This window comes from Megascapheus bottae, chromosome 30 (assembly GCF_031878675.1).
Source record: "Megascapheus bottae isolate mThoBot1 chromosome 30, mThoBot2.hap1, whole genome shotgun sequence".
In the NCBI taxonomy this organism is placed as follows: Eukaryota; Metazoa; Chordata; class Mammalia; order Rodentia; family Geomyidae; genus Megascapheus; species Megascapheus bottae.
The window spans coordinates 8,208,171-8,233,079 of record NC_143538.1 but is presented as its reverse complement, the minus strand read 5'-3'; the positions used below and the strand labels follow the sequence as shown (position 1 = coordinate 8,233,079).

The following is a 24,909-nucleotide window of genomic DNA, read 5'->3' as shown; positions in this document are numbered from 1 at the left end:
GTTTTTTACACTCCTCTTAAGGAAAGAAGTAACAGCACAGGTATCAGTCCTGTTCACAGGCACTGATTTTGTGATAGATCCTGTGCTTGGCACATGTACTGACTTCTTGGGGCCTGAGATTTCCCAGGAGAAGGGACAGAGGAGGAGTGGGGGGAGAGACAGAGAACTGAGGGGGGGAGGAAGAGAACTGCCCTGGATACCTCTTGTCCGGGGAAGAAAACATGGAAATGTCTATATGTAACCCTGAAAGACCCTTGCCAATGTTTCATGTGTTTATCTGGCAGATCACATGGCAGATTCTCAGACCTCGAGAGGAATTTATCACAGAGCAGACTCGGGATGAGGTGTGTGTGTGTGTGTGTGTGTGTGTGTGTGTGTGTGTGTGTTTGCATGTGCACCCACGCACGCATGCTAAGGGGCATTTGGACTTCTATGACTTCATTTGAAGGCTATACAAAATTGTCAGTACTGGAAGAAGGCTTCAGGCGGGTAGCCACTGAGAAACATGGCATCAGCGACAAGCAAGGATTCTGTGGGTCTTCTGTGACCTTCAAGCAGGGAGCCCCCATCCCTATAAGGAATTTAAGGCCTGTCCAGCATAGGCCCTCCAGTCTGTTATGCAAGTGGCCACAGACATGGTAACTTCCCTGCTCCACATCTCTAGCTCCTCTACCCACAAAACTGACAAAGTCACAAGCATTACACCACTGGTAACACAGTGAAAAAGGGTGCATTCTGTGAGTGGCCAGACTAGACTCCAAACCCTTTCTCTACTATCTATCTATTATGCATACCATCGTGGGTGACCAGTAAGTTTCACTTGCTGTTGTCAACTGTAAACCCAGAAACAGAACTCAGGGGATCAGGACTAAACTGGGGGTCGTTGCCCAGCTTGAAAACCTGAGGACCACACACGCAGACATTGGCTCAATAAAGGCATCTCCCTGCAGAGCTTCCTGGGTGCCAGGTGGATGTGGATAAAAAAGCTTGCAGAGCTGTGGGTGGGTGTGATTCTTGGGCGCAGATGTGCATATCTGTATAGGTGAACATGCGTGCCTGTGGCTACCTATGAAAACCCAGACCTGCAGCAGGTAGGCCAGGCTTGTAGCCCTTCCCCAGCAACCCTCTCCTGTATGGAGTCTTACCTCCATGTTTCTGCAGAACGTGGCATTCGTGCCAAACAGGATCTGGCATTGCTCACTGGCGCTGTAGTGCATGCCCGGCAACTTGTGGGGCAGGCGGACGGCGTGCTGGCTCCTGGGATCGGTGATCAGCAGGCAGGTGCTGACTTTGGACCTGAAAACACCCAAGAGGTCAGGAGGCGAGGTGCAGAAGTCCTGCCTGGGTTTGGGGTTTGATCTTTCAGTCCCTAAAATGTGCCCACGGGTTCCTTACAGGAAAGGGGCCTCGGCACGGGACAGAGCAATAGGTGCTGTTTTTCTAGTCTATTTTCCTTCCATGGGCCACTTGAGAGGGACCTGGGAGGTTAATGAGAAGGCTTATTAAAATCGGCTATTAGGGCACTGTCTCAGAATACATGGCTTTTGATTTTTAAATAAAATCCAAGTGCTTATTTCCAACTCCACAGATTCTTCTCTGAAAGGCCTGCTGGGCCAAGACTAATACCCTGTATGAGGTGTGTCATCTAACTGCGCCTCCTGTGTCACCCAGGGCTGGCCAGGAGAAGTCCACCCACAACGGAGAGTTCATGTACCCTAGAAGGCATATTTGCCTCAAATCTCCACTAGGAGATTAAACCCTTACATGCATCTATTTCACTGTCCTTAAAGCAATGCAGATGGCAATTAAAAGGCAAGTCAGCTATCTGCCAATATTCTGGGGTTTGTTTGTTTTGTTTTTTTGGCGCTGGGGACTGAATTCAGGGCTTTGTGCTTACTTCCTAAGGTGAGCACTAACTCCACTTGAGCGCCACCCTCCCTGCACACAATCACACACACACACACACGCACACTCACACACCCTGTACTTTTGCTTTAAATTTGTTTTTCTGATAGGATTTCCCATTAACTCAAACAGTGATCCTCCAACCTCTACCACCCTTATAAGCTGGGACTACAGGCATGCATACACCACCACATCTCGAGGAAAACTGTGGTGCACATACAAGCACACATAGGTGAAGCAGATCTGCCTCTCCTGGGCTCAGACACAACCCATTTATCATCCGTCGGACCAATAGCATGTTGGTTAGCACTTCTAGGTTTATCCTTCTGGGTAAAATGATGACAGAAAATGACTTAGGACTTATTACTAAGATCCTCTGGGGGCTTAAATGTGGCTAGGAAAGCAAATCAAGCAAGTGCAATGTCCTGCATTCAATCCCCAGAACTGGCAAAAAAAAAAAAGTGTAGAAAATTAAAAAACGAATTGTCCTATTCTTAAAAGCCTGAGTGTCAGGGTTAATGCCTATAATCCTATTCAGAAAGCTGAAAATTATCTAGCCAAAAGCTGGGCAGGAGGGCATGGTTCAGATAATGGTGTACCTGTATGACAGCAAGCTGAATGAGTCCAAGGCCCAGAATTTGAACTCTGGTAATAAAGGGGAAAAAAATAGATATTCTGAAAGTACACTATATTTAAGTCAATTGGCTGATGACCTTGCTTAGATAGTAAAGCACCTATCCAGCAAGTCCGGGGCCTTGTGAGAGACATCTACATGAAGCAAGTGATTCCCCCTTTGGCCCCCAAGAATTTTACTTCCCAGAAAGTGTTCTGCCTGGTAGCAGTGGAAGGTCACAGGTCTGCAGAGAGATGCAGTGGGTTTGGAAGACAAGGTCATAATACCTATCCACAACCATCACTGGATGGTCGCTTACATACGGGCACCCAGCGTTGCCACAGACACACCTAGGTAGATGCCTCACTTACCACAGGAGTTGCTGCCCCGCCCACATCTGCAGCGTCTCAGGGTGCATCACGCAATTCACCTCTCACCCTTGCTCGCTGATGAGTCCTTTGGTCTTTCGGGAGAACCGTCTATGATACGGATGAACCATCTATGGTATGGATTCTGGAGAAGGGTTCCAGGACTTACTTGAGGAAGTTTTCCAGATCATCGCGACTGCAGGAGGACCAGGAGAGGTCACTGGGGTTCCGGCCTTTCACCCATTCACCGGACATGATATGAGACCGGCCAGCACAGGACGAATGGTCATCATCATGGTTCATCCCCAAGCTATCCAAACAAGGAGAAAAAGATGTGACGCTCTGGGTGAACCACACACACTAAAGCCTCAGACACAGAAGGGACAGGGGGCGCTCGCAGCCCTCCCAGAGCAGAGCACAATCACCATGAGGATGCAGGGTTACAACCCCAGCCCTTTATGCTTTGTTTTTCAGATAAAGTCCTAGAGATTTGGCCTTGGACCTGTTATCACTTGGGCTCAAGTGATGCAGGGCTCATAGTTAAATGCAGTGTGAATAACACTCTATGTGTCACCAAATTTGCACAGTGGTGGACCCAGTTTTACTTTCAGAAATGGTTAAATTCCTTTGGAGAGCCTAATAGCCCACTCCCCTTCCTGAACTTCTCCAAAACCTCTGAGGTGGTGGGGGGAGACCTCTTCAAAATCAGGCCACAACCCTGTGGAGAATCAACATACCAACTAATTGTTCTAACTTCACAATTTGATGAACAACCTCTGTCCTCCCCAGCTGGGAACTCCTGAGTGGGAAGGCTATTGTTTTCCCCTTCAAAGAATAAGGAAAGAGAAAAACTAAAACACAATCAAGAGACAGCCAAGTGCAAACAACGGTCTTACCACAGATACAGGAAAGCTACACTCGGAACATTTACACGTTTTCTTTGGGGGTCAAATAGGCTATAAAAATGGAAAGGAGCTCCTTCTCTCACACTGTCAGATTCCTGGCTAAGACTCCAGGCCCTGCCCCAAGAGTGTCACAGGAGGGTCCTCAATGTTAGAAACATTGATGGTGTCACCAACAACGTGACCTTCTTTCCTTAAGCAGACCCACGGCGGGGGGGTGGGGGGTGGGGGGGGGGCCTGCCTCCGCCAGCCCTCAGAGGAAGACTTCACAAAGGAACGTTCCAGTCTGCAAGACCAGCCCAGAATGGGATGCTTAGCTTCGCAGAGTTTGTCTCTAATAGAGATTGAGCTTGACTGGCTTTCTATGTTCAATGTGAACCAAGTGCCTCATGAACTCACAGTCTGATGAACAAGCATTGGATTGAAAGACTTGGTACTTGAGGTTTATATAAACTACTGTTTAGGTTATTTTTAGTTTAAATTAAAGATTACCTGACTGAAAAATTCCCATGTTATTTTAGGTTTGTGTCCCGGGATGTCTATTATTTCTGGCGACATTCTAGTTAACAAAACCACAAGGCATTAATTCCACACAGTAATTTTTTCAACTCTAAATAACTGTGAGGCTCAGGGCACCAAAGGGGCATTCTACCCCTCCCTTAGGCAGTGTCAGACACAATATTGGCTTGATGGCCTTGAGTTTTTACCTTTGAACAATGAGCTGCTTCTACATTTGCACTGGGGAAGCACAAGCAAACTCCAGAGGACGTTCTGAAGGGACTCTTATGATGATCCAACTCTCCTAGCTTCACCCCAGACCTTGGAGACTGCAGGAGATGGTTATGAGCTAGACTTGAAATCTACAGCCACCATGTTGGAAGGTTCGGTTTACCTGGCTCTGAGACAGACCCCTTTATAGGAAGGTAGGATCTGGCTGCTGCTCCACATCTGGGGAGCCTATTCAACAGATGTTATTGACACTCATATTTGTGGCTAGAAATTGTCAAGACAGGTTTGTAAAGATGTTGTTAATCAACATAAGACTGGGTATTTCCACACATGCCTGTAGTGTACCTTAATCAAATTCACCCCCCTCTATGACTCTTTTAGACCTTTAATCCTAGCTACTCAGGAGTCTGAGATCTGAGAATCATGGTTAGAAGCTAGCCAGAGCATCTAACCTCCCAACTTTTTAAAACAATTATTAACAATTACTGTATTAATACATAATACTGTAGATGGTGTGTGTGTGTGTGTGTGTGTGTGTGTGTGTGTGTGTGTGTGTGTGTATACACCATACTGAACCTTAAACTCAGGACCTGAACATTGTCTCTTAGCTGTTTTGCTCAATGCTCTCCACTACTTAAGCCATAGTCCCATTTCCAACTTTTTTTCCTGGTTAATTGAAGAGTCTCACAGACTTTACTGCCTAGGCTGTCTTTGAACCATGATCCTTAGATCTTAGCCTCCTGAGTAGCCAGGATTATAGGCATGAAACACCAACACCTCAATCATTTTTAATTGTACCTAGTCTTAGCAGCCAATAGTCTTTAGCAGCTGAGATCTAACAAGCTTTACACTCAGAAACAAGAATAACTGCTATTTCTTAGGAAGCATAGTCTTCTCAGCCAAGAGAATGGGATTGTGGCACTCATTAATCAGTAGCCAAAAACAACTGAACAGTAGAGATTCAAATACCCAGGATTATAAGAGAGAAAGATGCCCCTCCCAGACCCAGTCCTGCCAGGGCCAGGCTACCCAATGCCTAATGGAATCCATAGCCCCTGGGTTTCCTCTCCCTTCAAAGGCCAGGGCAGACCAGGGGATTTGCTGTCCCACAGGAGGGGCTACAGCTAGCTGAGAGAGAACCTGCTGCTTCCCAAAGTTCAAAGACCCCTCAGGAACATCAAAGGGCACAGGATGCTTCAGGCAGTAGACATCTTAAGAATGGGCTGCTTCCTTCTTCTAATGACCATTAACCACTTCTTTCCCTTAAAAGCACACACCAGGAGGGGTTTTAGTGCCTAATTACTTAGACTCTTGTCTTTTCCATCCTGCCAGGGGGGCTATGGCAGGGGTGGAGGTAGGAGTGCAGAATTCACCCTCCTCCTGGGGCTGTGAGATGCTCAGGGCAGGAAGAAACCCTCTATGACTCCAGAACAGCCAGCTGCCCAGTGCCTTTGCCGGGGGGAGGGGAAGGGGCTGCTTCCCACTCTGAAGCCCCGAATAAGCCCCTGCCTTGCTAAAGCACCGGTCATCCTTGAGGAGGCTCCTCTAGCCTGGCTCCTGACCGCTCCCCAGTCCTTCTTGTCTACAACTCTCAGAGCTCCCACTGAAGACAGGACTTGTCATTCTGCCTCATCATACTTACTTCTACATCCCAGACTTTCCAGCTGTCCAGAGTGGTGCTAGCCACCTAAGAGGGGCTGAAACATGTCTGTAAATTAAAGAAACTCATGGACCAACAAAATCGAAGCAGCCTGACTACAGGACGATTCAAGAACTTCTCTTGGAAGGTTTTACCGCCATGGCTGATGGTCTCTCTGCATGCTTTAGGTGGCCGAGTGTACCTGCAAGAAACATCTGCAAGCATAATAAATCTAGAGCCAGCAGCCACATCTCCCACTGGCAACAGTTCCAATGCCAACTGCAGCAGGGGCCGTGAGGACTCAAACACAGTGTATCTCCTACTAATGCGACTTAAAACGAGGGCGGTCAGACAGAACTTCAAAGGCAAATTCGAGAACTGCAACACCAAGGCTAGATTTCTATAAGGTTCTGATTTCTCAAATGTAGTTCATGGGAGGATCTTCTAGAATGTTCTCAGAAACACTGAGGCCTAGGGCTAGAGGTATGTGGCATGACCTCAGGACCTGGATTTTTAAAGATCTCCCCAAGGATTCTAGCACTCATTAAAGTTGCTGGGCTTTTTTTGTTGTTGTTTTTCTCCGTTATTGGACTAGTTGCTATTAGTGTGTGTGGAGGAGGAGGGACTTTGCACTATCCCTTAGGTTTTTTTGTTGAGGACTGGCACTCTACCACTTGAACCACAACTCTATTTCTACATTTGTTGGCTAAGTGAAGATAAGAGTCTCATGAACTTTCTTCCCCAGACTGGCTTCAAATTGGGATCCTCAGGTCTCAGCTTAAGTAGCTAGGATTACAGCTACGAGCCACTGTCTCCTAGCTAGAAGTTGCATTTGAATTTCAATGTAGTAGTCTTTTGGGGCCTTGTTATATATTCTCTCTCTCTCTCTCTCTCTCTCTCTCTCTCTCTCTCTCTCTCCTTTACTTCCTGTATAAATGACAGCTTCTTGCAATAATCACTACTGCTTAACTGGCATTCAATTTACAGGATAAAAATATATTCTTTTGGCCCACTTAATGGCTGTGTATACAACTTGCCCTCAAACCCGCTCTGAATTTTGGCTCAAAGCAACTATCGTGTTCTGTGTATGGAATGTGGTTTCAGGTCAGGCCAAGTCTTGCATAAGCAATAATTGATATTTTTACAAGCAGCAACTTTGTAGTTGATAATAGGTTCTTAAGACAGGAAGAGAGGCCCTGCACACAAAATCTCAACAGAGATATGAGAGGTGTTCTAGACAAAAAAGCCTCTGAGGATCAATAAATGATGGTTCCATTTCCATACTTTCCAGAATGTGCTGCACCGGGGAGAATGAAGCAGGGGAGAGAGACATGTCCCTGTGTACCCCACTGCCTCCCAGCATTTTTCCATCTTCCTATTTTCTCAGGCCTTGTGGCTACTCGTAGCCCAGCCCCTGCAGTTCTTTTCCAGAGTAAGGGATAAACGTTAGCAAGGGCACAGAGCTGTTCCTGCTTTCAATATTCATTGATAGACAAAGTTAGGCCACCTTGACAGACCAGACTCACTGATCCAAAACAAGAGTGGCCAAATAAGTGTTTATCTACGGCTCTTTTCTCTCTCGCTGCAAGGCCAAAAGAGTTTCCTTCCACTCCAGGTAAGACGCAAGCAAGGTCTCACTGAACTAAAGAAATGATACATCTACCAGTGTCATGCCTCTCCACTCCCAACCTTCAGATCGTCAAAAGAACCCTATGCCTTCAAGGCAAAGAAAGGTCACGCTTTGATTCTTAGTGCATAACGGAAACTGAGGCACAGAAAGCAACGGTGGTCCTGGTTAGGGAATGTGTACTGGGCAGGCCAGAGACTCTGCATTTTGGAGTGAACTTACGTGGATTGGTCACCTCTATCCATTTGTCACTGTTTCCAAATTGTTCTTGTCAAGATGATATCCAGAGGAGTTACAGTTACACAAGTCCGATAAAGAAATCTCAAAGAACAGTAGCCTCCTTCAGAACAAGCAGTCTCTTGGGAAGCATCAAAAGTATCCAGTAATAGGATGGGAGTCTCCAATCTTCAAGTCCTCTCTTTTTTGTCATGGATACCAAACCAAGACCCATGGCAACTCAGATTCCTTTATAAAAGCCAGTGAGTACCACTGGGTAAGGACAAGGACACTGAGTGTGCTATACTCCCAGAAACTCCAGTCACTGACAAACCAGAACACAAAGAAGGAGAGAGATCTAATGATGATTCTCACTGATGGTAAATTTGACAAAGATGTAAAACAGTCCAACAGACTAGTATGAAGGGAGGACTCTATCAATGTTCCTGTTTCAGAGAAGGCAAAGACAACAGAATGATCGCTGCTCACATTAATGAGGACAGTCTTCAAACCTGGCTGTGTATGGAAATGCAAAGACTTTTTAAAAGATACAGACACCTACATTCCACCTACCGAAACACTCAGACATCCAAACATTGGGAGTTTTTAGCAGATTCTGGAGGCATTACCTCTTTCTTTTCCTCTAGCTCTTAAGTTGAAAATTAAACTACAGAGTCACCAAAAAGTTGAGAGCAACACAAACAATTAGGTCCGGTGAACCTCGCACTGAGCTTCACTTCACTGGTAACACCAAGCATAATCACACTGCAACCCAAATTCTGAAATTGGTACAATTCACAGGACTTTCTTTGATATGTATCTAGTTAGTTAGATTTATACTTTGCTTCTCAATTTAGAAAACATTAAATCTTGTATATATGCTTATTTGGTTATTTGAAATAGGATAGGGAAGGGGGGAAAACAACATGAGAGGTGGAGTAGGGGAAGGGAAATGGGGACCAAGACATGAGAAAGGGTATCAATGTGTGTGAAGTAATGCACCTTCCATCTGGTGACTATAACAAAACCCTTCTATTAATTATGATGAAAAAAGAGAAAACATTAAATCTACTGCTTTATATGGCATTAGCTGTATTTCTATGTAGATGTTCTTTAAGAGGATAAGGATTTTCCTGGACATACCAGGTGGGCAATAGGTTTAATCACAAATATAAGACAAATATACTAATGTTTTCTTTTCTACATCAACTAAGGTAATTTTGTGCTTTTTTTCACTTGTAGATGAGGTGTTTCACAATCACTAATGTTTGAATTAGATACCGAATCATCCTTGCATACCTGGAATAAATCGTACCTGGCCATAGCTCGTGTGTGCGTGTATGTGTGTGTGTTTCTTCTCATGCATCACCCAGGATAATAAACCTTTCCTCTCTTGTTCTCTCATCTATTGGCAGTGGCTGCCTACAGAGTTAGACTCAACATGAATTTTAGCAGAAAAGATCCCTGAGATCTATTAGTTATGGCCCCCTGTGAAGTACAACCAGGATAGAAAGACAGATATGTTTGTTGGCAGTGACTCAATCTTTTCAAACACTTTGCTATTAATCCATGCTTATGTATCCTGTACATTGTGTCTAGTTGATCTGGAACTTATCCTCCATTAAATACCATCTGGAAAGTTATATGACACATGGTTAGAGCTCTGCCTTCAATGCTAACAAAGCCCTCGCTCTGTCCCTCACAATGAAAGTGTCACTGGGCCTGATTTTCTTCTCTAGAAAGGGCCAGGACTAGCTGGGTGCTGGTGACTCACACCTGTAATTAATTCTAGCTCACAAGAGGCTGAGATCTGAGGATACTGGTTCAAAGCCAGCCTAGGCAGGAAAGTTCATGTGACTCGGATATCCAATTAATCACCAAAAAGCCAGAAGTGGAGTTGTAGCTCAAGTGGTAGAGCACTATCCTTGAGAGAAAAAGCTCAAGGGCAGTGCCCAAGCCCTGAACTAAAGCACTGAATTCAATCAAGCATGTGCACTCATGCATGCATGCATGCACACACATATGCACACACACGCATGCGCACACACACACACATACACACACACACATACACACACACACACACACAATGCCAATACTAACATTACTAAAACATTAGGATAAAAGATGAATCAAAATCAGACCTTACTGCATTTAGCCACTTGCCCCAGCTGCATATCTAAAATTTTTAAGCATTATTCTCCCTCCCATATTTGTGCATCTTGTGGTTTTCAGGGCATGTATTCCAACTCCCCATCCCTGTTATGACTTAAGTGCTAGATCAAGCAGTGATTCCTGTGAACAGACAGGAAGCGTCTCTCCCAGGAAGACACTGATCCAGTAATCAGCATCCATTGAATGAATTTGTCCCCAACAGTCAAAAATTCATTCTCATGCAGTGGTGTCCAGATCACAGCTCACATAATTCCCATTTGGACTGTTTAGATTATTTCAGAAAGCTTAGGCAAATTTACATTTCCTGTGTTTGCACAATCTTTGCCTGATTTCTAAAACTGTTTCTTATTTCAAAGAGGTCACAAATTGTGTTTGATGAGCCATTCTGGAATCGTTCCTACAAGCAATATGAATAGTGTAAGCCTAGAGTACATACTATTGTCTCATTTCCCTTTTGTAAGATGGCCTTGGCCCATTTTTAGTCGTCAGCACTCTGATTTTCTTCCTTGCTGTTTCACAAGAATACACATGGCCTGACATTATCATCTGGAAGGGGGGTTTTGTTGCAGTTTCTTTTTTCAATCTGAGCTGAGAGAGCCTGACTCAGTAGAAGCAACTAGTCGACCTGTTATCTACATCTTGAGTTGCGTTTGGCACAAGGCATATTGCACAAGTTTGGCTGCATAAAAAAAGGAAGACATGAAGGGCAGTCAAGATCATGATGGCATGTCCAGTGACAAAATGGAGGGTCAATAAAGCCCTTAAATTAAAAAGGGCACAGGCTGGCTTTTCAAAATACAAGGTCCTATTTATATCAACAAGTATCTAAAAATACCCTTTACAAATCTCCAAGTTTGCAAATATGATCTCTGGGGGCTCTTGAGCTTTCTTTCCACATTGGCTTCCCTTCCGGACTCTCTTTGCACTGGGACTATAATTTTACAATCACATTGTAGGATTTGAGATATGCACAAGTTCCACTGAGGATGAGAATTAGGCAGCTGCCAAGGGAGGATTAGCTTCCTTGGACACATGATGCATGTGAGATCCTCAGACCTCAGTCTCCTGAGTAGGACTGCCGGCATGTGCCCAGCTATCCCTCAGGGTTACTCACAGACTGGTAAGGCCTTGTGAACTGACAGAACTGAGAATGAGGCACAGGGAGCCAAGAAAGAAGCTGTTGGAAAATTATATTCCAGAACCAGACCCCATGTACCAAGCCCTTGCTGCAAGAAGGCATTCCTTCTGTGTCCCTCTACTCAAGGCCAATTCATCAGTAGACCCAACTACCCTAAATCCAGCTGGAATAGACACACACTCCTTCTGCCCCGAGATCTTTAACCAGTTGTGACATTACCATAAATTCTTTCTGTACAGTCCTTTCCCCATAAGCCTTACCCACAATATACTTGGGGAAGAATGGCCACTGCTCTGTCAGCTGACAGGCTACTTACCTGCCTACAACCGTCCTATATCATTCCTGCAGGATGGCTCTTTGTTAACACAAATCACAGGCAAACATTTCCATGCTTCACCCATATGGATTATAACTTGCCTTCCTTCCTGTTGTGGGACTGAGACAATTCCTTTTCATTTGAACTGTGTCCACTCCAGTTAAGAGAACAGTCTCCCTTCTCACCACTGCTCCTCCTCCCTCTGCTACAGACACTTATCTTTCCCTATCCATAAGCCTTGCTTCCCAGAGATCAGATCCCTTCCTGTTCTGAGCTGCATGCCAGGCGAGCATGTCCTCAGGCACTTGGTCATCACGACATTCCATGTCCTCGCCTCACCTTTCCCCAGCTCACTGAGCCAACTCATACTCTAAGCAGCAACCCACATCAGTCTAGGCTCTCCCATAACCTACAGAAGAATCTGCAGTCCCTCCAGTGGCTGTCTACAGCCAAGCTGGGGGTCTTTGCTCCTTACCCCAGGGTAGAGTACCCCTTCCCCACAATGTCAGTCTCATAGGAATCTAGACCTAAAGCATGCTAGTAACAGAGGAGCTGCACAGGCACACAACCTTACCATTAGAAATGGAAGGACATGGGAAAAAAATCATGTCAAGTGAATTAAGCCAGGCTCAGAGAGATCTATGTAGAACCTACAATTTATAAATATATAAGCAAATACTTCAGGGTGGTATCCAAGTTTACATAAGTATATTAACCAAAATATGGTTGATTCAGGGGAGATCTCAAACTGTGTAATTCCTTAAAAAGGCTAACTTACAGTCCAAGAAAGCAAACAGCAGGAAACAGGTACTCAAATGGGGCAGGGAGGAGGAAGGGGAGAGGAAGAGGCGTGGGCCCAAGGGGAAAAGGGTAGATGAAGAGAGGTAAATGCAGTAAAAAAAAAATCAATTCATTTCCTACAAAATTAAGAAAACAGAGGGAGAGGTGTGGTTAGGAGGGATGAGAGAAAATGACGAAAAGGGGTGACACTGACCAAGACGTACTATATTCACAACAGCTTTGTTGAATGGCAACCTCTTTGTACAACTGCTTAAAGATCATTTTTGTTTAATTAAAAAAAGGACATTTCTTATAAGTACTGACATCAAGGGACCAGTAGGTGAAACTTGTGGCAATTTTCATAAAGTGTGTTAAGAGTTGAATGGCGCCGTTCTCACTACTACAAAACACAATTGGTTGGCGGGTCTTTTTTTTTTTTTCTTCTTCTTTAATCTATCAAGCAGTTTGGCCCTTGGCATTGCTGAGGCTGTAGGTCTTGTCTTTTTCAAGCTGAACATGTAGACTGCCTGAACAAGAGTGACCAGAGAGAGGCTTCTGGATAATCGGACATGGCTTCAAACTTCTTAGTCTGTTCCTGGCATCTACAGTTATTTGGAGACAACAGACTTCCTAGGGCAAACTACAATTGCTAGACTAGGGGCAGGGCCAAATGCGGGCAAGATTTATTGTAAGGTGTTTATGTAGGTATTTAGAGCTCCACAGCAAGCTAGAAGGAGCCCACCAGGAAATTCTAAATAGACCATACGTAGGTGGAGGGTAGAAAGGTCTGACTGAATCTACCCATTAGAACTACACAATCCTACAAGTCATGGGAAGAAAACTGCCTTGGTGTCTTCAGGGAAGCTTTCCACGCAGCGCTGGCCTGCATGTGCTATGGTGTCAGATGCTGCTAGGGCATACTGTCTTTTATATAACAACAACATGAATCATCGTATTTAAATGGACTCTTTAGAGATCCATGAAAGCCTGGACATTGGTGGAAGTTTTGGCAGCTCTGCTTTTTCACTCCTACTATGGGGTAGATTCTTAAGCAACTATGATAATCTGATTGGGTCCCACGATAACCAACCAGAAGATGCCCACCCAAATCACTGCCATGTATGCTTTTTTTTATCCCTACTAAGTAACGGTCTGGTACCAATGGTGTTGAGCCAAAGCAGAGGTATTATTATAAATATGAGGATATTGAATTTTTAAAAAAAGAATGTGAAGCCAGGGGCCCGTGGCTCAAGTCTATACTCCAAGCTACTCAGGAGGCTGAGATGTGAAAATAGAAGTTCAAAGCCAGTCTGAGACTTTTATCTCCAATTAGCCTCCAAAATTCTAGACATGAAGGTGTGGCTCAACTAGTGGAACGCTCAGCCTGAGAGAAATAAACCAAGGGACAGGGGCCAGGTCCTGAGTTCAAGCCCCAATACTGGCACAAAAGCAAATAGAAAACAGTAAGGACAATATTTTGTAGATAGTGTCAAAATAAAACAATGGGGACACTAAGAGACAACCACTCCTGTTCCTTTGCTGATGCTAGGTCAATTTCTCCACAAAACATCTATGCAGAATTGCGTTCCCCATCTGTACCCATATCACGATACACAAGTGTTCTATCAAACCCTCTGCTGTGGTGGGGACACAACACAGTGGGACCAGAGAAACATACTATAACACAACATAAAGCAGGCACTTTCATGCTCCATCCTAGGGATTGGCTTTCCATTTGCAAAAGCTGAGCTGGCATCTTCCTGAGCAGGTCATTAGAAAAATTTTATGACATTTTCCCCAAGAACTAGATTTCCCTTTAATGATGTTCTATATGATCCAGTGTAAATGCTCCCACTGTTTTTACACGCTCTTGGCTCCTCGGTTTCATTTTTTGGTAAGTTCCTTCAGAATCATATCACAGTTTTGCCTTTGCCTTCAAAGAAACATAAAACAGACACCCACTCCAAGAGAAAGAATAAACTTTCAGGCAATAGTTATAGTCAGCTGGCTTTCTGCCCCCTGGGAGGGGGTGCTTCCTGCAGGGGAGTGAAATCTTAGGTCAACCCCTAACCCCTCTGACCCTATGTTTCCTCCTCTGGAAAGAGAGGGGGCTGCCTCAGTTTCTCTCTGGCACATCTTTGGGCTCTAAGGTTCTTAGGGTTATTTCATCCATGCACGAAGGAAGCCATGGTTAATTCTTGTCAGACGCTGAATTCTGCAACCAAGAAAGTCTGACTTTGAAACTGGCTGACAAGAAAACAGAAAGCCAATGGGCCTGGAGACAAATCGTGATTTGAATGCTATCTGTAGAGTGTACAGAAGGTCATGCTGCCACAGGAAAATAACACACCCAAAAGAGTCCTTATCCCTCCACAGCGCTAGAGTGAAAGAATAAACATAAAACACAAACGAGCATGTTAACATTCAAGGCTGGCCTGTGAGGTAACCTCCTGAGATCCCGGTAGGGCTGGTTCTCTGCCTTACTGGCAAGGCCCTTTATGGTAGAAACAGCAAAAGCTACCAGGAAGCACTTTACAGAACTTCCAGAATGCAAGTTAAAAAAAAAGAAAAGAAAAAAGTGTTCACAAAGGAATTTAAAGGGACAGAACAACAGATTCTCATACTTACTTGTGGCCCAGCTCATGAGCGATGGTAAAAGCCAGATTGAGCCCATTGTCTTCGGCAAGCACACATTTCCTCTTAGAGCTGCACACACCTCCTAAGTAAGCAATTCCTGCAGCAGAGACATAAAACACATCCTCTTCAGAACAGGGAGGCCCTGATCTCCCTAGGCATCCATGTGGTTAGCTCACACATGATCAAGAGAGGATGGTAGTGGGGACAATCTAGGATTAAACTCAACCAAAGAGGCTAGAGTAAAATCTACAGCCAGGCACCAGTGGCTCATGCCTGTAATCCTAGCTACTCAGGAGGTCAAGATCTGAGATGATTGTTCAAAGCCTGCTTGGGCAAACATATATATAAAGATGTTATCTCTAATCAGTCACCAAAAAGCCAGAAATGGAGGTGTGTCTCAAGTAGTAGAGCCAGCATGGGGTGAACAAAATTAAAAAAAAAAAAAACTAAGCAAGAAGAAAAGATCTGAGTTCAAGCCCTAATACTGCCACCAAATTAAAAAAAGGGGGAGGGAGAGTGGGAGGAGCATAAATCAGCAGTGAAGGCCTGAGTTCCATCCCTAGCACCAACAAAACAAAATGAAGTAAACAAATGCAGAACTCAGCCACACACAGGGCCTACCTTCTAAGTTCAGGCCCCTCTGTGAAGCAGAGGCTGCTCAGAAGGCAAGCTCTACAGGGTGGTACAGTTCTGGGACTACCAGTGGGCAACTTGGCTTACATTCTGTACCATATGCCAATTTTTATTTGAAAACATGCAACATACTTAACCAAGGTTAAAGAATTACAAAGAAAAATGAAATGCTATTTTTCTTTTTTTTTTTTTCCAGAGGGGAGGGCGGGAATCACAAGGCAGCAAAGCAGACTTTGGAAAGAATCCAAGAACAAACCAGAAAGGACGCCATCTGGCTCCTTGGTGCCTTCAAGGTTATCATTCTGGTTTTGTTTAAAAACACTTTGTGGGCTGCTGCTGAAATTCCAGCACTGAGAAAGTGGAATGCTGCTACACAGCCCCAATGGTATGCACACGAGGCATACGTGCACACCCAGACACACACCCACGGTGCCTGCCCAACCCAGGCCAGACCACAGCATCTCTGGGTCAATGACTCAATCAGAAACGATCCAATGTGCCCACCGTGGAGGGAGACATAATATTGGCCAGATGTGCTGAGCTTGCTGTCCTGAGTGTGTGCGCCGTGGTCTCTGTTGCTGAACCAGCAGACCTGAAATGCCACACAAACATTTCCCCTGGCCCCAGCTGCTCTCTGCATCCAGAATGGGCAGGCCCGACTTTCCACTCTAATTAGGCAGTAGGCAATGCTGGGGCAAGAGCAAAGAGAGAGCTTTCCAATAATCGTATTTTAATTTTTCCAAGGTGTGGAGAGGACTTTTCAAACTAGAAAACAAAGGAGATCAGTTTTATTTGTCAGAACTGTTCCTACATAAAGGTGGATGGACGGCTTACTGCTCTTAATGACTGATTCCGATGGTGACCAACCTGACCATAAAACTGAGCAAGGGTAAACATATAAAAGAAAATGGCCCTTGATAATCAAGCATTAAAAAAAAAAAAAAAACAACGGTGTGAGTTTATGAGCGATGGTGTGAAAGTACTTCAAGGATACAAAACAAAGTCTGGATAAACTCCCAGACTGTTATAAAAAGTAAGTGCTAAGGGGAACTAAATAGTCATTAAGGCATGGAGACATTGCTGAAAATAACGCTTGTTGGAATCCAGCATTTCATGGGGAGAAACGGCAGTCTAGAGTGAAAGCCCTGGAGACTAGCGGACATTGTGCTATGGCGTGGATCCAGGGCCCACAGGTGAAAGGTTGGGAGGTGGTGGGGCCTTCAGGGGTAGGACTTGGTAGGAGGACTTTAGGTCTTTGGGAGACCTGACCTTGAAGGGGATTGTGAGACCCAGCGCCTTCTCTTTTCATTCCTTTGTCCAGTGGCAGTATTTTGATTTTAATCACTTGTGACCCCAGTAGTTGTCACACAGCAGTGGCAAAAAAAAAAAAAAAAAAAAAAAAAAAAAAGGCCTAAAAGCAACAGACCCGCAACAGACAACCAACTTTAGATTAAAACTGTGGGCTGAAAGAAACTCTCTCTCTCTGTGGGCTGATTCTCTGAGGTATGTGTTCCAATGAAGGAGGGGTGGCTAACACAGATCCCATCACCTCAGGAGTGGAAAGGCTCACCAAAACCCACATGGGCGCTTGTCAAGAAATGAAGGAAGACTAGACTCCTTCTCTGTGTTGATTCACTAGAAATGGAGCCTGGGTCACCAGGCCAACTCACACTGATGCTGTGGGAAAGGAGGGGTCCTTCTTGTGTATTTGCCAACTCCTACCATCCAGGGCTTCTTACGTCCTACAGTGAGGCTTTCTATGGCTTCCAGCTTCATGACTTAAATTTCTTCACACACACACACACACACACCCCGTTTGTCTAGCTGGTTGGAACACAGGGGCAGCAGAAAGGCCAACAGCACAAGGGAGCAATGTGTCCACATGGGCCAGGCTATGTGTCCTTCTGATACTGGGCGGCCATTCCCCGTCCCATTTCACACATGGAGAAACAGACTCAGAGGCAGGCTATGTAGTTAATCAATATCCAAACTACAATAGATATACAGGGCCCTCGATCTCCAAGCTCTTCATGTAAATCTGGCTCCTCCCTTACCAAAATGCTTATTGCTAATCAACAATGAGGAATAACCATTGAGGAGTTTGGAAAAAAATTTTTTCCTCCTAAATCTTTAGGAGGAAACATGGGTGGAATAGCGTGAAAATGCCTTGCATTGAAGTCCAAATGTTTTTAAGTCTAAATATTAGACAACTAGGGGATGTACAAGAATACTATCAATAAATGGCTTTGAAGACATAGGGAATAAATTTAAGATCTTTCAAATTTTCTCTGCATTAAGAGATCACGTTAAATTAATTAGCCAAATTAACCAAGATGAAACAATATGGTTGCAAATTAACTGAAAAGTAAGTGCATTTAATTACATTTCATTTCTCCAAGGCAACCAATAGCAGAGGTGGAGGTTAAAGACCAAAATAAAAACTAGACTAAAATCCCCTTTGTATTTTTTGTTGTTGTTGTTGCTAGTCCTGGGGCTTAAACTCTAGGCAGAGGCGTTGTCACTGAGCCTCTTTGTACTCAAGCCTATAATGCTCTACCACCTGAACCACACACTACTCCTGGCTTTTTCTGCATAGTTTGTTGGAGATAAGAGTCTCATGGACTTTCCTGCCTGTGCTTGCTTCGAACTGCCATCCTTGAGCTCTGCCTACCGAGTAGCTAAGATGACAGGCATGAGCCATTAGCACCTGGCTTCCCTCTGGATTTTTAACTCCAAGTGTACTCTAGTCTTCTGGCAGCCAATGATGCCGGAAATTCATAGCCAAGCATGAGTTTATGACCTAGATGGTTGGCTAGCTTCCTCTCCTTTACCCCAGGATGGGGCCGGCGGAGGGGAAGTACATCTAATTCATCCAGAGAAGTGGACTACATCCACCAGACCTAACCCACGACCCCAGCTGTCCTACCAAATGTCCAGCCTCCCTCTTCTCCCTTCTCATTTTCTCTTTGTAGAAGCATAACTTTTGAGAAAATTGGGTGAAGAAACTTCATTATTTTCTTGTCCAGGAGAGAACAGCACAGTGCATAATTCATAAAACTCTGGGTTTACCATTTGATCCTTTCTGGATTTAAGGAGCAGACACCACACAACAGTATAAACCCGAGTTTATCCCGTAAATAAATCCGTGCATGTAAACAGTTTGCAGCTGTTGGCCTTGTTGCCCATTCGTCAGATTTGCCAGGCTCCACCTTTGAGCAGATGGTCAATTTCCTCCTATCCAACTGTTCAAGGTCCCAACACCATTATAATAACCACCAGCTCATCCTGTTTTCAATCACAAGGGACCCACTGGCATCTGTTTTGTTTGGTGGTCTCCTGTGACTAAAACTATCTCGCATGGGGTTCATGGACAAGCATTTGTAAAGTTGCCAACTTCAAGAAGTAGTTAGAGGTATGATAAGAGCTTATAAATATTTAAGAACAATGTTTTCTAGTCCAGTGTTGGGCAAATGGAGAAGAGCCAATTCTTGTTTACGGTTTGGGAGATCATATATATATATATATTTACATATATGTATGTATGTATGTGTGTATGTATGTATGTATTTGTGTTGTGTGTTTGGGGCATTAAACCCAGGGCTTTGCATGCAGACAGGTAGATATTAAAAAGTTATTGACATCACCTAATTAATGAATCCTGAGTTCTCGTTTCTAAGTAAAATACGGGTTGACCCTTGGTCATATCAATGTGTGTGTTTCTAAGGATATAGTATAATTCATTAGCATTGAACAACCCTGTGTTCCATGCCTGAATCAGGAAGCTCGTCCTTCTTTGCTCCCTTCCACACATTTTCTTCCTATGACACAGTACCACAGTCTGGTGTTAAAGCATGCAACACTTGAGGTCTACGTGAAACACTGAAATCATCGAGGAAAAGGCCCCAAAATGTAAAGAACGTGGCACTAAATGTGCTGTGAAAAGGGCACTTGTTTATGGTATGAGAGTCGACACAGGAAGGCCAAGGATGGCCTTGTTCAACCTTGGCTGGGAATGCGCCCGTCTGGTGACTCAAATTTTTCACCACTCTGCACATGTCAGTGAGTGACTGCCAAAACGCTCTGAGGATTGACTCTGGACTTGCAAATACACTTTAGCAAATAAGCAAAAACAGGCACGTGCAGAACCACCGTGTTCTAAAAAAAATACACCAAGTCCTACTACAGGGCAAAATAAAAGTAGAAGTCAGGAAAAATCACTTTTCCTTTAAGTGTGCCTTCTATTCCTAACCCTGTACTATCTCAATTCTGTCACTCTTTTGTAGTGTTGCTATTGAGGTCAGTAGTTCACAAAGCTTTCAACTTCACAATTCCCCCAAGGGTTTTGCCCAGGGCTGACAGCACCCCCCAAGTGTGTGGGAAGGCACTATATCTAACACTGCTACAAGTGTTAGAGTACAGTAACGAGTTACTCAGATGGGTTGCTGGAAGCTTGTCAGGTTGCTCTGGTCCTTCTGCCTTTGGCTAAGAAGTGCGGTATACCATAGACCCGCCTTGTCTTTAACTTTCTGCCCATAGTGCCTCCATCACCTAGAATACAGCCAGCAAACCACTGCCAGCAATTCTCCTCCCTGCAGAAGTGTTCCAGTTCCCCTGTACTCTCCTTCTGTATCCCTTAGCATCGGTCATGGGAGAAGGAGGATGTGTTAGCTGAGGTCTCCATCTTTATCCATGTACATAAGGCAGGGTGGGGGTCGGGAGCCATGGCCTGAGAAAGAGATCCTGGTCCTTTCACAAAACAACTGCACTGTAATAGCTACCAATGCTAATCAAAAAGTTCTATGGCTGGGCCGGGAGTTTGGCCTAGTGGTAGAGTGCTTGCCTAGCATGCACGAAGACTAGGGTTCGATTCCTCGGTACCATATATATAGAAAAAAGCCAGAAGTGGTGCTGAGGCTCAACTGGTAGAGCTCTAGCCTTGAGAAAGTCCAAGGACAGTGCTCAGGCCCTGAGCTCAAGCCCAGGACTGGCAAAAAAAAATTAAAAAAAAAATAAAAAAAGTTCTATGGCTAACACCAACTGACTGCGAAGAATACCAAGGAGATGAAAATAAATGCAGCCACTCACGCTTCAACAGAGTAGTTGGGTAGACAGAGTTTTGAAGGTGATAGCTGTTTGAGTCCTTGAAGGACTCACATTTCTGATTTAGAAACTCACTACAACTTAGTGCCAGAACACTATGATATCAGTGTAGTGAGCTACGTAGATGCCCAAGATAGAAATCCACACAGTGACTCATTGGTTTTTGACAAAGGTACCATGACCAGTCAACAAATGGTGGTGGGACAAGCAGAGAGCTACCTGCTGAAGAAACGAAGAAAGGTGAACCCCCCCACCTCACACCACACACACAACATACATCAAAACCAAGTCAAATCATCACAACCACAGAGCTGTTAGAATTCACCCGGAAGCAAATCTATCCAAGTACTACTGAGGGAAGAGGGAGCTCCATTTTCTATAAGAAGAGAATGAGTGGCTGACTACCAAGGAACCCACCTGGAAAGTTCCAGAAGTCTCAGGTTGAACTATGGTTGAGCTGAGCTGATAACTCTGTGTTCAGAAATCATAAGACACCTCAACTGGCTGTATAGGAGGCTCAGAAGTGACATTCCTCTGTCATCTGGCAACAGGGTGCCAGGCGAGTCACAGCTAGGGATCCCTATGAAAGGATGGGGGAGGGGCCTGGGGCTGTGGCCAATGTAGAACCAAGTCTTTCATATCATGGAGCATTTCCATTTGTAGTGGACAAATTCCCAGCTACTACAAAAGGTTCTGAAAAGACTCATAAACACTGCCTTGGAGAAAGGAGGCCATTGAAAGACTCTTGTAAAATTAGCGTGTTACTAGGTCTGAAGAACCTAATGGGCTGGCGTCATTTCTTCAAACAATGTCAGGAAAAGACAACAAGGACCCTTGTGAGAGAGACAACTGGGGGAACACAGCAAGCCAGGATACACATACACCCACACACACCCCCACACACACAATTGTGTTTTTCACTTGGACTCCCTTGAATGTGCGTGACATCAGAAGACACAAGGGAGTTGTCACCAGGAGACTCTAGGAAGGGGACTCTACTCTTAAACATAGTAAGGAGAGGCAGAGCCCACTGAGAGAAGCTACGTGGGTGACAGATGGCTCCTGTGAGGCCTGAGATGTGGCCACACAAATGCTTGCCTTATAATGTACATCATCTCGAGATCAGGCTGTGGTGACTCTGGAGAGAGTGAGACCAGAGGGGTACACAGGGCCTTACCCAAGGAATGGGGATTGTCCTTGAGCTTGAGTTCTGGGTACATATGAGTGATGTTCACTGAGCAGGACGCTTACACTTGTTCATTTGGTAAATTATACTTCTTAAAAACAGAGCCACACATATGCAAATGAGGTAGGAGAGGATGGCTGGGTTTAACAACCTAGAACTACTCAAGATAATTTCAAGGATCAGACTGTGTCTTTTCTATTCAGATGCTATGGCTTGAAAAAACAAAACAGAACAAAACAACCCTGTGGTCTGCAGTGGTCAAGGGCTACTTTTACCTGTGTCACCCAACTTCACCCAAATTATGTCTTAGACCTTAAGAGTCCTTTGTGTAAGTCTCTCATTGCAAGGAATGTTGCAATGAGAGTGGTGTGCAGACAGGCTACAAGGACATCCTTGGAAAGTAGCTCTACTTTGTACTCATTGTTATGTTTCAGAGAATGAATAAAACACAAGACAATGCCTAGAAATTCATACCAAGTTAGCAACAAAAACAAGAAGTCTTCTCAGATAAATGAAGAAAGCACATTTCTTGCTGTGCATTGAGCACAGCACAGCCATTCTCAAGGATGGAAAATAGAGAATAACTAAAATCACAGGGCAACCACAGGCACCACCAGGGGCCCTGCTCTGGGGCTGGGCACAGGCACTCAAGCCAGGTCCCAGAGCAGCTCTATAAATCATGCTCTGGCAAGACTTGGACAACTACAGAAGGAACCATACATGGGAAGGCAGCTGCCATTTGGGTATTGACTCAACATCCATGAGCTAAAGTCATCTACCCTTTCCTTTAGTTGATTCTGATAGGAAGGGGAAATGACACCATTCCACACACACACACACAGCTTGCCTCTTAGAAGAGATGATGGGAGCAGCATCCTGAAGTCAGCTGGGTATGGAGACTAGCAGAAGGAAACAGCTGATCTGCAGTAGATCCAATCAGCCTGGGTCCGACGCCCAGCCTCTGGGAATTGTGGCTGATGGTGGGGCAGAAAGAAGATGGCGCCAGAGTCCCTGAGCCTGCCTTTGGAGTGAGGTCATTTCCCGCTCTGTGCTTATAGACACAGCTCTTTATCACTAGGCTACCTCAGTGTCAGGGCTATTCCAGATGGCAGACACAGTATGCGTGTCAGCGTCTGTCTTTAGAATGTTAAGAAGACAATAAACAAATGTGTTTCGCCTGTTAAGCGATTTCACACATGTCCCCATGGTCTCTATACTGACAGTGGTCCCTGGGCGACCACCCCAGGGTCGGGCTCCCGTTTGCTCTCTGCTGTGGCATCACACCGAGACCAGCCAGCCCGGCTGCCTACACTCGCCCGGGACTCACCAACCCAAACCCACGCTTCTCAAGGTTTCCTCCCACTGGAAGATCACAAGCTGATCGCCCTGTTCAATCTCCCTCTCCTTCTTCTCCTCCTTCTCTAGACTGTCTCAGCCATCCCAGGACTCAGCCACTTCCTGCTGCATAGACTATGGAATTCCTTTTTTTTCCCCCCTCTGGTCATAAGCCGAGAACTCTGTCATCACCTCCAGTCAAGATTCCTGGGAAATCTCAGGGGTCACTTTACAGATCTCTTCCCTCCTATACATGAGTATCAAAAGTACGGCCTCAGTGCTCCCTCCTCCGTGATTCTATCTAGATCCAGCAAGGACATAAAACCACCCATTGTCCTCTCTTCTAGATGCCCAGGGCCCACAGCAATTCCTTCCCCATGCATCACACACCCCTTCACTGTCAAGATGCGAAGCATTCCGAGGCCCTGAACACACCAGGGGAGATTAAACACATCCTCAGTTAGTCCAACAAAGAGGTGAATGAACCCAAGACCCACCAACTTGGCTCTCACACAACACCACCCTCTGCTGCTTGGAGCGGAGCAGGGAGAAATAATTAACAGGGCAGAAGATGTTATTGGAGTCCAGTATATCTCCAAAATCATGTGTGTATCCAGACTTATGCCAGCAAGGCTCCAATGGCTCCCTGACCTGTAATTCTCAGTAGGTTGCGATCTGGAGGACTGCTGTACTAAGCCAATTTGGGCAGAAAAGTCTGTGACACTTCCTCTCCAACATAAAGCTGCACAGGTGGCATGGCTCAAGTGACAGAGCACCAGCTGAGCAAGAAAGATGAGCATGTTCTGTTTTGTGCGCGCGCGCGCACACACACACACACACATTTTAGGAAGTGATTTGACCCATACACAGTAAAGCTGTCTTTGAACACCTCTCTGGGGCCTTCTCAGGAGGCCCAAAACAAGGTGAGACATCAGGACACAATCTGAGAGAGGACCATAGCAACTCTCAGCCTACCCACAGCTGTGGATTACACTGCAGGCAGGTCAAAATCAATGTAGCATGGGAGGCACATACACTAAGACTTACTATGCAGATGTGTCAAAGGCAGAGACTGAATGGGATGTTTTGAGTGCAGAGGAAGCCCAGCCCCAGGGAGGGGCCAGTAGATGCTGACCAGGGTAAAGGAACTAAAAGACAGACATGGTTTACTCCACCATAAATCTCCTCAGGAATCCAGGTTTTCAGAGGGGGCAAAAGCAGTCTGAGAGGGGAAACACTGGCCCTTGTGAAGAGGCAGGCATTCTCTTTTCTTCCAAGGTCTCCATTCTCTCTCTTTAGACACCCCCACCACACCCCAGGGAAAGGCCACTACTCCCCATACCCTCTGATCTGCCCTAACCTCCTCCTGGGATTCAGTTTCCAAAGCCTTCAAGACACAGAACATGCTTTGTCCCCAGTGACATTCTGGAAAGTTCCAGGGAGAGCCTGAGGGGCCACCCCAGGGCTTCCCCCACAGTTCTGCTCTTCATCAGCGAGCTAAGAAGGTTTGAAACTGGTCAAACAACATGAGGAAACCAATTGCATCACAAAGGTCACTAAGATGTGGGAGCTCTGGGAAGCAGTGGAGCCCTGAAGTTTGGGGGGGAGGG

At 45.2% G+C, this 24,909-nt stretch overlaps 1 protein-coding gene across 2 annotated transcripts in view; it reads right to left on the bottom strand.

Annotated features, from left to right (window-relative positions):
* Positions 1 to 24,909, bottom strand: part of Adamts17 (ADAM metallopeptidase with thrombospondin type 1 motif 17) — a 113,329-nt gene that overhangs the window by 52,607 nt on the left and 35,813 nt on the right. For both annotated transcript variants that reach the window (XM_090321340.1, XM_090321341.1), the window contains exons 8-10: positions 15,037 to 15,142; positions 3,056 to 3,196; positions 1,146 to 1,296 (exon numbers count right to left, since the gene is read on the bottom strand). In XM_090321340.1, the coding sequence (XP_090177466.1) occupies positions 1,146 to 1,296; positions 3,056 to 3,196; positions 15,037 to 15,142 (398 nt within the window). The remainder of the gene's footprint in view (positions 1 to 1,145; positions 1,297 to 3,055; positions 3,197 to 15,036; positions 15,143 to 24,909) is intronic.